General features: G+C 45.8%; 1 protein-coding gene across 2 annotated transcripts in view; it reads right to left on the bottom strand.

Annotated features, from left to right (window-relative positions):
- Tspan2 (tetraspanin 2) overlaps positions 1-15,043 on the bottom strand; it is a 45,291-nt gene that overhangs the window by 16,716 nt on the left and 13,532 nt on the right. For both annotated transcript variants that reach the window (XM_076861538.1, XM_076861539.1), the window contains exons 2-3: positions 13,325-13,427; positions 129-226 (exon numbers count right to left, since the gene is read on the bottom strand). In XM_076861538.1, the coding sequence (XP_076717653.1) occupies positions 129-226; positions 13,325-13,427 (201 nt within the window). The remainder of the gene's footprint in view (positions 1-128; positions 227-13,324; positions 13,428-15,043) is intronic.

Below are 15,043 nucleotides of genomic sequence, written 5' to 3'. Positions count from 1 at the left end.
CCCAGACTTAGGAAGATAAGGGAGAGTCAAGGGCTCAGTGAGTCCTGGGAGACCCTGGGCTGCAGGCCAGGCATCCTGACTTCCTTCAGACCAGCGCCCCCGCCCCCACCCCTCCATGCCCCACTTACTGATCCGAGCACACACTGTGACTCCCGCATGGCTCCACAGCACCCAAAGAACCCCACGGCCATCATCAGGGCCCCAGCTCCAACCAGCACGTAGAGCCCTGTGGGAAAGAGGTCAAGGGAGACTATTCAGAGTCAGGCTAAGTGAAGGGCCTGGCTCTCCAGCCCCTGAGGGCCAGAGCAAACAGAAGGACTTCACCACCACAAACTGGGCTCCAAGTTCTAGGCACCCCGGAGCATTTGATTGTCCATACTGTAATGAGTGACACCTGTTGAATGCTTCCCGGGCACACCGTATGCCTTGGTGGTGTGCCGTGATCCTCTGAGGTAGGGGCTGCCATTGGAAGCAAAAATAACCAACACCGTTTCGGCACCATGATGAAAGCACAAATAACCAGGAAGGGAGAGGCTTCATGGATCAGCAGTGCCTTTTATTCAGGATCAGAGTCGGGCATTGGAGGGGCTCACTTTCCGGGTAGAAAATGACCCTGGTTCCATAAGGGGATCTGTGTTTTAGAGTTTACAATGAGGGTGGCTTAATCACTGGGGACTGAAGTAGAATGTGTCAGTTTGGGCAGCCAGGAAAAAAGTTGTAAAAAGTCTGAAACTTAGTGTTACTGGGAAGGGATGGAAGCTCAGAGCTCTGTGTGTCCATTGCTTCTCTTCTTCCTCTGGGACCCATTGTTACCCAGAGCTTCACTATTTGCTTTTCTCCTTCCAGGACTCACGGGCAAAGGGAAAGGGTGAAAGTCCAGGGCCCAGCACTGAGCATCTGCCTCCTTGCTTCACGACCCATTTTCACTAGGAAGGGATGAATGTTTTGCCTTCTTCCTCCCCACCTCTTCCTCTCCTCCTCCCAGGGCATCCTGTCTTGGGGGTTGTCATTTTCCATCTGTAATCCCCAGTTCAGAGAAGAAAGCCAAGTTAAGGAGATAAAAGAAGCTGCCCAAGGACACACAGCCAGCAAGGGGTGGAAGCCAGAGCTGCCCACCTCCCAGAGCTCACACCTGGATGACCACAACATGCCTCCTCAGGCCACGCTCTGCAGCTCAGATTCCTATACCTTTGCACAGGATATAACAGTGTCCCCTTTATGCTTTGCACATAATCCTTGCTGCTCTGTCACTGCAGCTTATTTTTAAAATGGACATGTTTCTTTCTTTTCCTCTCTCCCTGTTCCTCCCTAATCTCTCCCCTCTTTAATCTCAGGGGAAACAGGATTATCTTTCTTCCCCAACCTACACATATATATCTGTCCCTGAGTACATATCCACCATAGGAATGAAATAATCCAGACTTTGGGGATGGTACCAGAAGATCTCAGAAATGACCACCTCCTAAATTAACAAGTGAATTACAACATGGGGAATGTGGCCTTTGAATTACCTCTTTAAAAGGCTCTGTTCCTGCTGATGGATAGAATCACAGTCTCCTGTGTTTCTCTCTTGCTAGCAAAGCAATAATTCCTTTCTCTCAAAACCATGTCCTTGTTATTGGATTGGCACTGGGGACAAGGATGGAGATTTTGGCAAAAAGGAGAGTTCTGTGATCCACAGGAGATTCATGACACTGAGTTTAGGGGTGGTCAGGAGCTGGTGCAAGAGCTGGGACACAAATCCAGGCCTTTCTCCTGAGCCTCTGCACTAGGGACTTAATGGCTGTCTCTATCTGAGAGGCCTGAGGCCCAGTGTTTGGAGGAAAAAACAGCTGCCCAGGCACTGAGGGGAGCTGCTCAGACACAGAGGGGGCTTTTGGTTTAGGACAGGAGCAGAGGAAACAGCAATAAAATATGGGTTTTGCATCATTTTTCTCCTTTAGAGGGCAATACTGTAGACCCTAGGCAAAAGAGGCTAATATTAATAATTAAGAGGGGCGAGAGAGAAGGTCATGTTAATATTCTTAATACAATATCAGCTACACCTATGAGGGGCTCATTTTTTTCTGGTACTGATCTGAACACCTAGTGTTGATTTTTTAATGTAAAATTTAATTTAGGACAGGCCTGTGAGGTAGGCACCCTTATTACCTCCATTCTTTAGTCAGAGGAACTGGGCCTCCAAAGAGTAAGTCATTTGCCCAAACTCACAGAGCTGCTTAATGGGCAGTGCCGGCCCTAAAAGCCAGCTCCTCGGCAGAACGCCATCCTGCCTCTCCAGCAACAGCAGCAACTTTAGTTTGGGTGGTGACTTCTACTTCCTACCTAAATCAAACTCAAGAACAGTTGTTCCCACAGGGAAAGAAAAGGGCAGAAATGCTCGGGCTCTGAGAGAACTTCAGCCAGGCCTTCCCTGGTTTCCTTCTCTGATCCCGAGATAAGGAGGAACACAATGAGACCTGGTACTTGGCTTACTTGCAATAACTCTCATAGCCTCTATTTTCTTTTCTGCATTTTACTCCGATGAGTCACCTGGAAACCACTCCCATTTGCGGGAGGTGGGGGCTGGTGTCAGGCCTCTTTGGGGAACCCCTGAGCCTGCCATTCAGGCGCTTCCTGGGGCTCCACTGGGTTGCTGAAAGTGGTTTGTGGGCAGGCCTGTCTGTTCACAGACTCAGATGGAGCAGCAAGCGACGCTGCTTGGTTTCCTGCATTGCCCGGCCTGGCTCAGGGTCCCTCTCTGGGTTGGCTACTCTGCAGTCCTGAGGGAGGTTCAAGCTTCCTGCTGTTCCAGCTCTGCCACTTCCTCCTGTTCCATTTTCTCTAAAGGCTAATTCAGTGGGGAATGAATGTGGTAACTAGAGAAATAATAGCATATTAAAAACAATAATATTGTTGGCGGCACTGACGAAAAACCTTATCGTTTTTAATAATGTTTTCATTTTTCAAAGCAATTTCACTTCCACCATCTCATTACTTCCTCAAAACAACCTGGTTAGGTAAGACAAGCGTTTGTTTTACAAATGGGGATCAGCAAGGCAAAATGCTGTGGGCCTGGACCCCTGACTTCCCACCAGGCTCTTCTCACCCAAACAGGCTGAATGAAGGGCAGCAGGAGGGACACCATATTCAATGCCTTCTCAACAGGTGGCCCATCTTACTCTATTGATTTCCTGCTTAAGGTGTTCATGGCCTCCCCATTGTTACTGCTACAACTGCAACGTGATCATCTGTGTGGAGTCACACAGCCTAAGGGACCAGCACACCCTAAACCCTCATCCATCCTTCACTCCGGCCATCTGGAAATCACTGTGGTCTGACCATGCCTTACTCTTTGCTGATTTGTGCCTTTGCAGATTCCCATATTTATCCCTCTGTAGATTTTTAAACCCACAAACCTTACTCATTCTATCTAGAGAGAATATGCTGGATATTTCAAGTGGATCAAGAGTAAATCAGTTTGGAAGTGCTGGACTGAGATCACCCATCTTTGCTTAGAGATACATGCTGGGAACCCATCTCAGCAAACATCCATGAAGCCATCAGAGGGCTGGACTGTCCAAGGTCAGGCAAATGAGAATGGAGTCCCAACACCCTGTGAGAAAGTCTGGAATATAGGGGGGGAAAAGGTGCTCCTGTAGAGGCTCAGGCTCAGTGGGCAGAGGCCTAGGGTCTGGGGAGGACAGAGTTGATCTGCACTGTGCACAGCTTGATCTATCTGGCAGAGATCTTTATGTTTCTGAAATAATGAGCTCTTCAAGAACATATGTTGGCCAAGTGTGGTGGTGCATACCGGTAATTCCTGCAGCGGGGAGGTTGAGGCAGGAGGATCATAAGTTCGAGGCCAGTCTCAACAACTAAATGAGGCCCTAAGCAACTTAGCGAGACCCTGCCTCAAAATAAAAAATAAAAAGGGCTGGGGATGTGGCTCAGTGGTTAAGTGCCCCTGGGTTCAATCTCTATTCCCCCCCACCATCAAAAAAAAGCTGAGAATCCCAGAGCTCATGGCTAAACCAACTTGTAACTGCCCTAGCATCTCTCTGTCCTGAGGCCTCTTTCCATCCAGTCTCCACTCATGTAGGAGTGTGTTGTGATTCCCCCACTCCCCCATTTCCAGTGAGCCCTGCTTATAGAGCTGGAGAGAAATCAGAAGAAACTGTGCAAGTGGCAAAATTCCTCTCTCTCTCTCTCTCTCTCTATATATATATATATATATATATATATATATATATATATATATTTCTTTTTTTTTTAGTTGGACACAACACCTTTATTCCATTCATTTTATTTTTATGTGGTGCTGAGCCTGGAACCCAGGGCCCCATGTGTGCTAGGCGAGCATTCTATGGCTGAGCCATAGCCCCAGCCCGTGGCAAAATTCCTTAGGCCTCCTGAATCCTGTTCCAAATCTGGTTGTAATATTCTGCACAACATAAGACCACCTATGACTTCCAAGGATACCTTATCCTTTATATGCTCCTCCTTAAAAAAAAAAAAATAGCTACTGGATGAATAAGTTAATTCGCAGCACATTTTAATTCCAAGATGGTTTCTACAGAGCCCTCTTCTTCCCACGGCACGTGTGAGAGATGCATGACCTATTTCCCAAATCCCTCATGCTTTCCAAGCCCTGCTTCTCTTGATTTAAAGAGAGAAAACACTTTGAAATTTCATTTTTATCTTTAATAGCTGGGTGTTACAATGCCAGTGATCTCTAGTGACATGCTACCAACAAGAGCTTTTTCTGAACATCTTACTTCCCGACAATTCCTGCTTCTCTCTCAGATTTTGGATATGTCTTTTAAAGCAAGTAGCATCATTTCAGTTAACACACAAAGGGGATGGCTTTTTAAGGCCTGTTGGCATAAATTCATTGTAAAATGGCTCCCCCTTTGTAGGAACTGGATATTGGTGTGGTCATAAACATTGGCTTTTAGCAGCAGACAGTTTCATATAACTTGCAAATGACCATTTTTCATCTAAAAATAATGTTTTTTATGCTTCTGCATAAAAACTTTCCTTCTCAGCTTTTCCTGAATGCATATAATTCCACTTGTCCCTGGGTATCCCTGGAGGATTGGTTCCAGGACCTCCTTGGATACCAAAGTCAGTGGGTGCTCAAGTCTCTTATGTAAAATGGTGTAAGAATTGCATATAATCTACACACACCCTCCCATATACTTTAAATCATCTCTAGATTACTTACAGTATCTGATACAGCATAAAAGCTATATAAATAGTTGTTATCTGTATTGTTTGGGGAATAATGAAGAGAAAAGTATCTACATATTCAGTATAAACAAGCTTTTTTTCAGAGTCTTTTTGATCCGTAGTTGGTTGAATCTGTAGAACCCACGGCTTTGGAAGGCTGGTTTTAAATAAGTATCTAGGGGAAAGGGAGGACTTGGTGCTCTCTGAATAACACCAGTAGCTATCAGTTACTGAGTCTTATTCTCGGTGCTTAACATGTCTCCATCATGCAGTCACTCGTCACTATTGGTAGTAAGCACCATGTCCTGGTGGCCAGCCTGCTCTGAGTGGCATCTGTACTGTGCACCTAACAGACATTATCTCAAGAACCTGCTGGCTGCGCAGTTCAATCTTATAAACTAGTCTCTCCTTTATCTGTTCTTCCTATTTTCTTGTGTCATTGTGCATTGCAGACAAACCCTTCCTCAGCATGCTCTCTTGACAAGTAATATCAATAGGTAAGATGTACCGAGGGCTCACTCAGAAACAAGTACGGTGCTTAAGCATGTTCAGATTTCACAGATGAGGAATCTGAGACATAGAGAAGTAAGTACTTTTCCTAAGATTGCGTAGCTAGTGAGGGGTTAAGGTGGAATTGAGCCAAAGTGCAAACCCTTCACCGCCAGGCCACACACTCAATAGGAACTCAGAAGAACAGTGACTCTCTTAACTAGAAATCTGCTCATTTAAAAATGGAAGGAGCGTTTTCTTGAGAAAAGTACTTGAGGTGTCTAGAAATGAGGATTCCTGGGTTTTCCTCTGAAACAACAGGCCTGGCACCCCAAAATCTAGGCCTGCCCACCTTGCCTGTAAGTAAGTCCTCTTATTCTTTGGTTTCGTTATCTTCAACATGAGAATGATTATCAGCTCGTTGTAAAAGTACTTTGGAGAAATGATCTCAATGCTATAAACTACAGCACCTTTCTGAAATCCAGCTAGCAAGTCTGTCAGGTACAACTGAAGACCAAGAAGTTAAAAAATATTCCCAGAATGAGTCAGAGTTTTTAAAAAGGCAAGCCAGCCCCTTAATGTTCAGCACAGGAACACTTTCCTTACACATAACCTCCAGCCACAATCAAAGCCAGGCTCCAGGACTCTGAATCCAGGGAGAGACAGCTGCAGCCAGGCTGTGACCCTGGAGAGCCAAGTGGCTCCTGTTTGTGTGGGCAACCCTTCCATGGAGAAAGCGGCTCACATCCTCTGCTTGCAGACATGACCTCATGCGTTCCAGAACATGGGCCCTCCGGCCGCCCGAGGGCTGAGGGGATCACTCCCCACTCTGCGCTCCTAGAAAGAAGACCCCGGGGTGTCTGCCCATCCAAAAGGCAGGCCAGAGAGGGACCGCGACAGGACATGGCATGGGCAGGTTGCTGGAATTTGGAAGATGCGGGGCTTCTCCTAAGAGTTCATTGAAAGAGGCTAGAAGGCAGAAGGTCTTGGAAGCCCCTGTAACCCAAGTCCTCTTACTGCCAGGATCTCCCTCCCCCACCTCAGCAACCCAGGGACACCAAGGATCAGACTCCAGGCCTCAGTCTGGCCCCAAAGGGCCTCGAGAGATTGCAGCAGGCGGCAGTCAGTCTGACCACCCTCTCCTGCTGTCCTCATTTCCACAGCTGGGTCCTCTTGTCTTGGCCTGGGATCTGTCACTCTCCCAAGCTTGGCAGTGGCATCTGGATCTTTACCCCAGGAAGGGAAACTCCATTACCAAGGAGCGAGAACCGAGGATGCCAGAAAGAAAAGAATCTCCCAAAGATGGGGAGTTCCTCTAACAATGCTTACCAGTCGTCTGCCCAGAAGCAGGGAGCTAAACGACACACCTTTCCTGGGGTCTCTTTCAGAGTGGGACTTGAGGCTGGGAGTGCAGTTATCTTTTCCGTTTCTTGAGATGAGGTCTTGTAAGATTGCTGAGGCTGGCCTTGAACTTGCAATCCTCCTGCCTCAGCCTCACAAGTAGCTGGGGCTATAGGAGTGTGCCACTGAGCCCAGCTAAAGCCTTGTGTCTTGAAGAACCACTTGAAGGTGCCATGTCTGTTTAGAACACTCTTTAGCAAAGGGATCATAAGAGTTTAATGATTGCTTTGGAATTTATTCTTGCAAAAAAAGGGGTGTGGGAACAGTAGACAGAACCCCCAAACTGGGCCTGTTTCTTTTTTAAACTCTTGTTACCTCATACTGTATACTATGATATAGCCTAAATGGTAATCTGGTTTATTTTTCTTCATGTTTTGTTGCTAGAGATAACTATTGAGAGAAAATATCAATTTCTACAAACATGTACATTGCTCTTCTTATAAGAAATATCTGGTGTAGAGAAAAGGTCCCAACTTCACAAGTGTTTTTTTGTTGACATTATCTAGGGAGGTAGAAAATGAGCAAGCACAGGACTGGGTGTAGGCAGACCTGGGTTTTTGCTAAGCTCTGTAGGAAGAGCTAGGAAACCATGACTGACTGCCGGCCCCTGCTGCTTAGCCTTCTGGTCCCTAATTTCCTTTTCAACCTAGTGCTGAGTTTCTCTGATGACCTACTTCCCTAACCTCTGAGCACCGACTGTGAGCATCCTCAACACCAGCTGCTCCGAGATGACCTAGAGGAGAACTCAGGGTGGGTAAACCCACATCCAGGGCCCGTACTGCCAAGGGCAAGTAAGAAGGATTCAGACTCTGCTTTTGTACTGTCTTCCTTGCCAAGAATCCAGCTCCTTTTCTCTACTTAGATAAATGAATCTCCTTGATTCTCAATCCATGAGGTTTGAGAGTGCCAACTTACCTCAAGCTCCAAGGTGGGCATGAAGCCCAGGCTTACACCAACCAACAGCTGGCCAGAAGGACTGGTTTGGGGATGGGCACTATACCCAATATGGCCACGGCAGGTCAGGCTGGGGATTTCAGGTGGATCTGGCTGGAATGAAAGAAGCGCGTTCTTTTACTGGGGTTTCTCTGGAGTTGGAGCCTAGAGCCACTGGCAGCCATTTTATCACGTGGAGAGGAAACTTGCCTAAGAGGGTTGACAAAGGGAAACAGAGCCAACAGATGGCTACAGGCTGGATTCTGTACATCATCTGAGTAGTCCCTGGGACCAGTACTAATCCTGGACTCTTGAGTTATGTGAGTCAATAACTTTCTATTTTACTCATGTCAATTGGAGGAGGTCTCTGTGACTGGACATAGAAGAGTCTAGTCAGATAAGTCCATGAAGATGTGATATGACAGGACAGCTCTCTCATTTCTCAGGCAGTATGCAAACTGCTCTTGTTGAGGTGAGAAAGCAGACTCAGGAATGTCGTGAAGGGCTAGTTCACCCTTCTGCTCAACATAATAATCTCCTCAATTAACAAAACACTTGATCCTGATTTTTTTTTTTTTCTTGTCACAGTAGTGGTGAAATACCAACAAAAAGGACAGCTCATTTTCTTCTGTGGGAGTCTGTTCAACTTTTTTTTGAGTTATCCAATCATTAAAAATATTTTCTCATATTGAATCCAAATCTGTATCTGTGAAATTGCTCTAGCACTTTGTTTCTGAAGCAACAGAGACAGGCCACTTGGGGACTGGCTTCCATCCCTAGATCCATGTAACTGCCTTCAGTAACTCACCTGAAAATCATGAATTATTACTGCCAGACGTGGCTTTTCTATCACTGGTATCTTGTGCCATTCTGATTCCTTCTGTTCCTGAGTTGGATTAGTTAGGCTTAGTTGGAGTTAACAATATTTCTTACCTTTCTTTCTTTATAATTCTCATTGCAACCACTATGGGTTATGCCCTTATTTCTTCACACCTGACTATATCAATAATCTATACCTTTTTAATTTTTTTTTAAGTCTTATGCCTGCCCTCTTATTCTCTGTTGCCAGAATAATTTCTTTAGAATGCAGGACAGATCCCACTGGGCCACAAGCTCCAAATTATCCATTGCTTATCAAATTAATGATGACATTCAAGGCCCTTTATATCTGTTGTCCTTCACTCTCTTATAAGTAAGTAATCTTAACTTCCCCCCATGCCCCACTCCTCACCCCTGAAAGCGCCTCTGGCCATCTGGGGGTGCTCATGGCTGGCCTGTGCACACGCCTTGTGCATTCTTGACTCTGGGTCTTTGCAATCCTCATCTTCTTCTTTTCCAGTCTGGTATTCAAAATATAACCCAAATCTTTCCTGCCTTACCAGTTTAGAATGACCTTTGATGCACCCACTGCAAATACACTCAGCACCTAGTTACACACTAGCTTTTACTGTAAATTTAAGTCGTTAAGACTATGAGTCTTTTCAAATATACTGCATGTGGAGGCAGTTACAGCATTCTTATATTTTTTTGTGTGTGACCCCCAGTTCCCGGGCCTATAAGTTGACTGGAGAATGATATTGATAGCTTATATTTTTTCCCTCAAATGAAGGAATCTACAAAAAAATGGAAAGAGAAATTACTTGAAAACTATGTTTCAGCAAATATTTAGCAAAATCCAAAAAATTAAAATAATCATGGAGAGATCTTTAAAATAAGTAGATATTTAATATCATTGAGTGGAATACAGCTCCTCTAGATGTTTTTTTTTCATGGTCTTTGAAAAGGGGTTTTCTTTACTACTGTTAAAAAATGTCCAGCTCTATCTCAGAAAAAGTACATTCTTAATTGTTCTTAAAAAATATGTCTAGTTCTATCTGAAAGTACAATTTAGAGCTTGAAATCCTTTACCTGCAAGCTTGGCAGTGAGGGTGAGTAGGTGGCTGAGTTTAGGCACATTTGATTACTGCCAAACAACTTGAAGGAGCCTATGAATGGAACTGCACTGGTTGGTGTCTTCCCAAGCATTTTCCTTCTAACTAAGGGTGAACTTTTCTCCATTGACCTGAAAAATTAGCCACAGTGCCCATAGATAAGGTAAAAATGGTGGCTGCCTGCCCTATATTTATTTGTCAATCCTAATTCAGAGTCACGAATAAAGCTTTCCCTAACTCAGTCTATCCCAAACTGCCTGTCCTTCGAAGCTCTATGGGAGCAGCCTGTGCTCTCTCTCTCTCTCTAATTCAGTATTTATGTACCATTCATGTAGTGCCTACCATGTGCTTGTGACTATTATCTGCTCTTGATTATTGAAGAGTTCCTTCTCCATGTGTCTAGAGAGGCATGAAGCCTATTTAACATGGGATTAAGTGGGATCTTGTTAAAACTGGATTCAAAATTGTGGGGAATGCTATGTGATCGGTAGCTTCTGGAACATCAGCAACATGAGTGTTACGGTTTAGATATGAGTTGTCCCCCAAGATCTCACGTGTGAGACAATGCAAGAATGTTCATAGGTGAAATTAGATTAGGAGAGGCATAATCTAATCAGTAGATTAATCCACATGGATGGATTAACTGTGTGGTACCTGAAGGCAGGTAGGGTGTGGATCGCTTGGGGGTATGCCTTTGGGGTTTACATTTTGTCCCCGGTGAGCAGAGGTCTCTCTGCTTCCTGGATGTCATGTCCTGAGCTGCTTTCCTCTAGCCATAGAGTCAGCTGACCATAAATTGAACTTAGGAAACTGTGAGCCAAAATAAATTTTTCCTCCTCTAAGTTGTTCTTGTCAGATATATTGGTCATAGTAGCACCAAGCTGATTAAAACAGCGAGGGAAGAGGCATTCCTTCTCCACTCTTCCCTCTGCCTGATCCTGGTGTCCCTGGTGTGGGTTGAAGGTGACAGAACAAGGGTGGGTTAAGCTTGTCCTTGGAACACTTGAAGGCTTCTCTGGAATAGAAAAATGCTTCTTGAGAAGTTTTCAGAGCCAGGAGTCTCTCAAGGAGGAATATTTGAAGTGTATGTTTGCTAGCTTTGATGGAAGTGTGCGTACCACCTGGGAGCCATGTGGATAGAAAAGAGCATTTCAGGGTTAAGTCTTTAGCAGATTCCTCTGCTTTTTCCTTGCCACAAAATGCCAATCTTGTCCAACTGTTATAAGTCCCTCTGGGGAACTTGGGCCTTGCTCCAGACCCAGGCATGATTATCAATTAACCAGAGAGCCAGTCATAGCTATTCTCTTATTGACCATGATTGGATGTAATGCAAATCTGGCCAATAAGCTGCAAGGGGAAATGTGCTTTTCAGGAGACTCCTGAGAAAGATTTCATTTATCCCTAAAAAAGGACCATATGAAGTGAAACTTCCTTTTTTCTTGTTGGGATGTTGTTGTCTGAGGACACAATGTTGGAGCCACTGCAGCTATGTTGGAATCCTAAGGGGACATCTTAGGACACGCAGAGGATGGCAGAGTAGAGAGAAGAACCGGGGTCCTTGATGACTTTGTTGGGCCCTGAACTACCTCTGGAAATTCCCCATCTCCAGAATCCTTTAATCACATTTCATCAATTTTTGAGTTTTTTTTTTAAAAAGCATTTTAACAATTCTGAGATTAGAATTTATCTTTGATAGTATGTTCTAATTAAACTGGCAGCATTTTTTTTTCTTAATGTAACCTAAAATAATTGGGTGTTTTTTTAAAAAAAACAACTATATGTAAGATTTCATAAAACATAAATGTCCTTATTATATTCATCTTTTTAAAATTAATTTTTAAAATTTATATACGACAGCATAATGCATTACAATTCTTATTACCCATATAGAGCACAATTTTTCATATCTCTGGTTGTATACAAAGTACATTCACACCATTCATGTCTTCATACATGTATTTTGGATAATAGTGTCCATCACATTCCGCCATCATTTCTAACCCCCTGCTCCCTCCCTTCCCCTCCAACCCCTCTGTCCTATCTAGAGTTCTTCTATTCCTCCCATGCTCCCCCTCCCTACCTCACTATGAATCAGCCTCCTTATATCAGAGAAAACATTTGGCATTTGGTTTTTTGGGATTGGCTAATTTCACTTAGTATTCTCTTCTCCAACTCCATCCATTTACCTGCAAATGCCATGACTTTATGCTCTTTTATTGCTGAGTAATATTCCTTTAGTAGATTTTCTGCTACTTTCCTTGGTAAGTATTGTAATCAGTATGGCGAGTTTCCTCACAGGATGATTCTGGGCGTGGAAGGTGTTTGGTGGAGGAGGTGGCCCTGCCGCCATGATTTGGTCCTTCATGAGGACATCCATGGCTCTGAGTGGGGCCTGGACTCTTTCTTTTCAGAAAGAGATTCAGGGAAAGAGATTCTGCTCTTATTAGGCTCTGGAGCCAAAGACCTGTATGGGTTCCTCCCTCTCCCCAGGCATAGATGTCACCACAAGCAATCCAAGTTTACTCTAAGGCTGGTGGGGTTCTCAAAACAGCCAGTCAGTTACGGGAGTCGGGAGTCGCTTGCATTGACAATGGGCTTGGAATTTTTGAAATCTAGAGTGCATGTCCACTTAGCTGGAGAATGAGAAAAGGCTCCAGCAGAGGGCTGGAAACAGAGGGAGCTAAATGCATGGTGACAATGCATTCCTCTGCTCATCTCACTCTGGGTGGGAGGCTGCACCCCACCCCATGCTCCTCACCCCTTTCCTTCTCCTGGCAGGAGGCAGAGCTGATGCCTCTTCTCCAGGGCTAGCCTTCTTGTCCCCCCTCTCCTCTCTGCAGTCCCTAGTCATGGAAGGACTGGGATCAGCACCTCCAAACCTTGAATATCTCTCTTCATTTTGAGTTACATTCTCCTCCGGTGCAAGTTGAAATACAAAATCACAAAATCAAATCCTGACTCTGTAGGGGCACCCTGTCTCCTTGGATGGACTAGTGAATAACAGACTTGTGGTACACCCACTTCCCTCCAGGGACAGAGGAGGTTTTCTAATTCTTTGAAATGAATTTTCATTACATTTCCTTGAGACTTCTTTTCTGGCTGCGCCGGCCTTCCTATACTTTGGAGAGTGGAGGAATGGGTCCTGTGAAGGAGCAGGAGAAGCAAGGTCCTGTCCACCTGCCTCCCTAAGCACAGCACTGAGGGCCAGGTGGAGCACAGGGGCTCCATTGTTGGCTCCTCCTGCCTCTTCCCTGCCCCTCCACGCCTCCCCCTCCCACCAAAGCTCAAGTGCAGCTTCTGCTCCATGTCTCCCAGCTGTCCTACCTGAGCTAAAGCTTAGGGAAGCCCAAGTCACTCACCCATGTAGAAATACTCCGGGGACTTGTCCTCCGATGACAAATCCTTTATGGTGCCTCCAAATCGAAACCATAGTCCAAAAGCAATGACGGCTGACCCGGCCAGCTGCGGGGCAAACAACGCCATATTTACAATGGAAGTGAAGACGGGGTGTGCAGACCTGCCAGCAGGTGCAGGCACAGACAAGGGCTCACCCCTTTGACATTACCTAGTCCACCCTTCATCTCTTATGGGGGAGGAAAGGGAAGCTCACAGAGGTGGAAGCATGTGTTCAAGCCCCTCGGCCTGGTGTGATGATAGCACTGGGTCCACACCACCCGCTGCCCAGTGGTTATGCGGCACACATGCCATGCTGAGGGCATCTCAGAAACACTATCCTAACAACATCCCCCTGGCAGCATCTTCTCCTTGCCTTATTGTCCTTTGCTGGTTCATTGAAACTCGTCACCAATATCACAGTGAGAGGTGACTGGGTCTCAGGTGCCAGGTCACCAAGAGCAAGATGAACTCCAAGACCTGGGGGAACTTGCCTTTCTCAGAGGAAAATGCACCAACCTTCAAAAGGCACCACCCACACCTCATGAGGCACACTCTCCAATTAGAATGTCATTCCAGAGGTCTCTGTAACCCTCTCGCCCCCAGTCCTGTGTGGTGGTCACTGTCCTGCCCCTTCCTGGGGATGAAGTAGGGAACCTGGCTTTTTTTTTTTTTCGTTACTATTTTGAGTTTCCATGGAAAGTGAGAGAAGAAAAAATAATTTTCTGAAACAGCGTGGTCTGTGCTGTGCGGCTGGGGGAGAGGCTGGGCGGTTGGCACGGGCGGTGGCTGGGCAGGCTAGCAGCTGGTAGAGTCATCACCCGGGCTCCCTCCCTCCCCTCTGAAGGTTGCCGTGGGGCTCAGCATTAAAGCCAGAAGCCCTTTCTGCCTTTGCAGGACCGTCACTGCTGCAGGCCAGCAGGCTCCTGCCGTGGTGTTCTCAAATTTCACTGTATCAATCAATCAACGCATATTTACTGGGTACCTTCTGGGCACAAGGCATGATGGGAAAATAAGCAGAAATGTAAAAATAGCCTCCTGCTGCTGCCACCCTGTCCAGTCTCTGTTGGGCTGCCCCACTCTTTCCCCAGACAAGCAATTCAGAGTCTGCCCCTGCAGGAACAGAGAAAAGCACGCCGGGGGCTGATGACAAGAAGACAGGATGAAAATCACAGAGGCAGAGGTTTAACAAGGAAAAATCAAAGTCAGGGTTAGCCCAGAGACCTTTGCATACGGGTTCCTTCTGTCTTGTGGGCAGCTTGTAAAGGACCTGGTGCTGTCTGGCTGGGTTTCTATCAGGACTTTATCCCCCTTCACCTTCTGTCCCCCAGGGCCAATTCCCTCCTCCCCGGGGTTCTTGAGAAACGCTGCAGGACTTCAGTGAGGAGGAGTCCAGGGCAGAGTTTTACCAGCTGGACTCTCCCCATGTGGGATAACTAACAGTTTCCAGCCTCAGAGGAAAGCGCTAATTGAATAGTGTGAGGGGCAGCTAAAGGAACTGGGCACAACCAGCTCTCGAAAAAACTGCTGAATTTTAAAAAAACGGTAGCATGGCTTGAAAACCTGGAAAGAAGTCATGTTAAAAATGTTAAAATAGTCATAATATTTATCATCGAAGGGAGAGATTACAGGTGACTTTCTTTTAACCTTAAAAATGTCGTTTTAAAACAGCGTTACGTGGTAGT

The sequence above is a fragment of the Callospermophilus lateralis genome, chromosome 7 (assembly GCF_048772815.1).
Source record: "Callospermophilus lateralis isolate mCalLat2 chromosome 7, mCalLat2.hap1, whole genome shotgun sequence".
NCBI lineage: Eukaryota > Metazoa > Chordata > Mammalia > Rodentia > Sciuridae > Callospermophilus > Callospermophilus lateralis.
The sequence above is the reverse complement of the archived record's forward strand: the minus strand, read 5'-3'. Positions and strand labels throughout refer to the sequence as shown.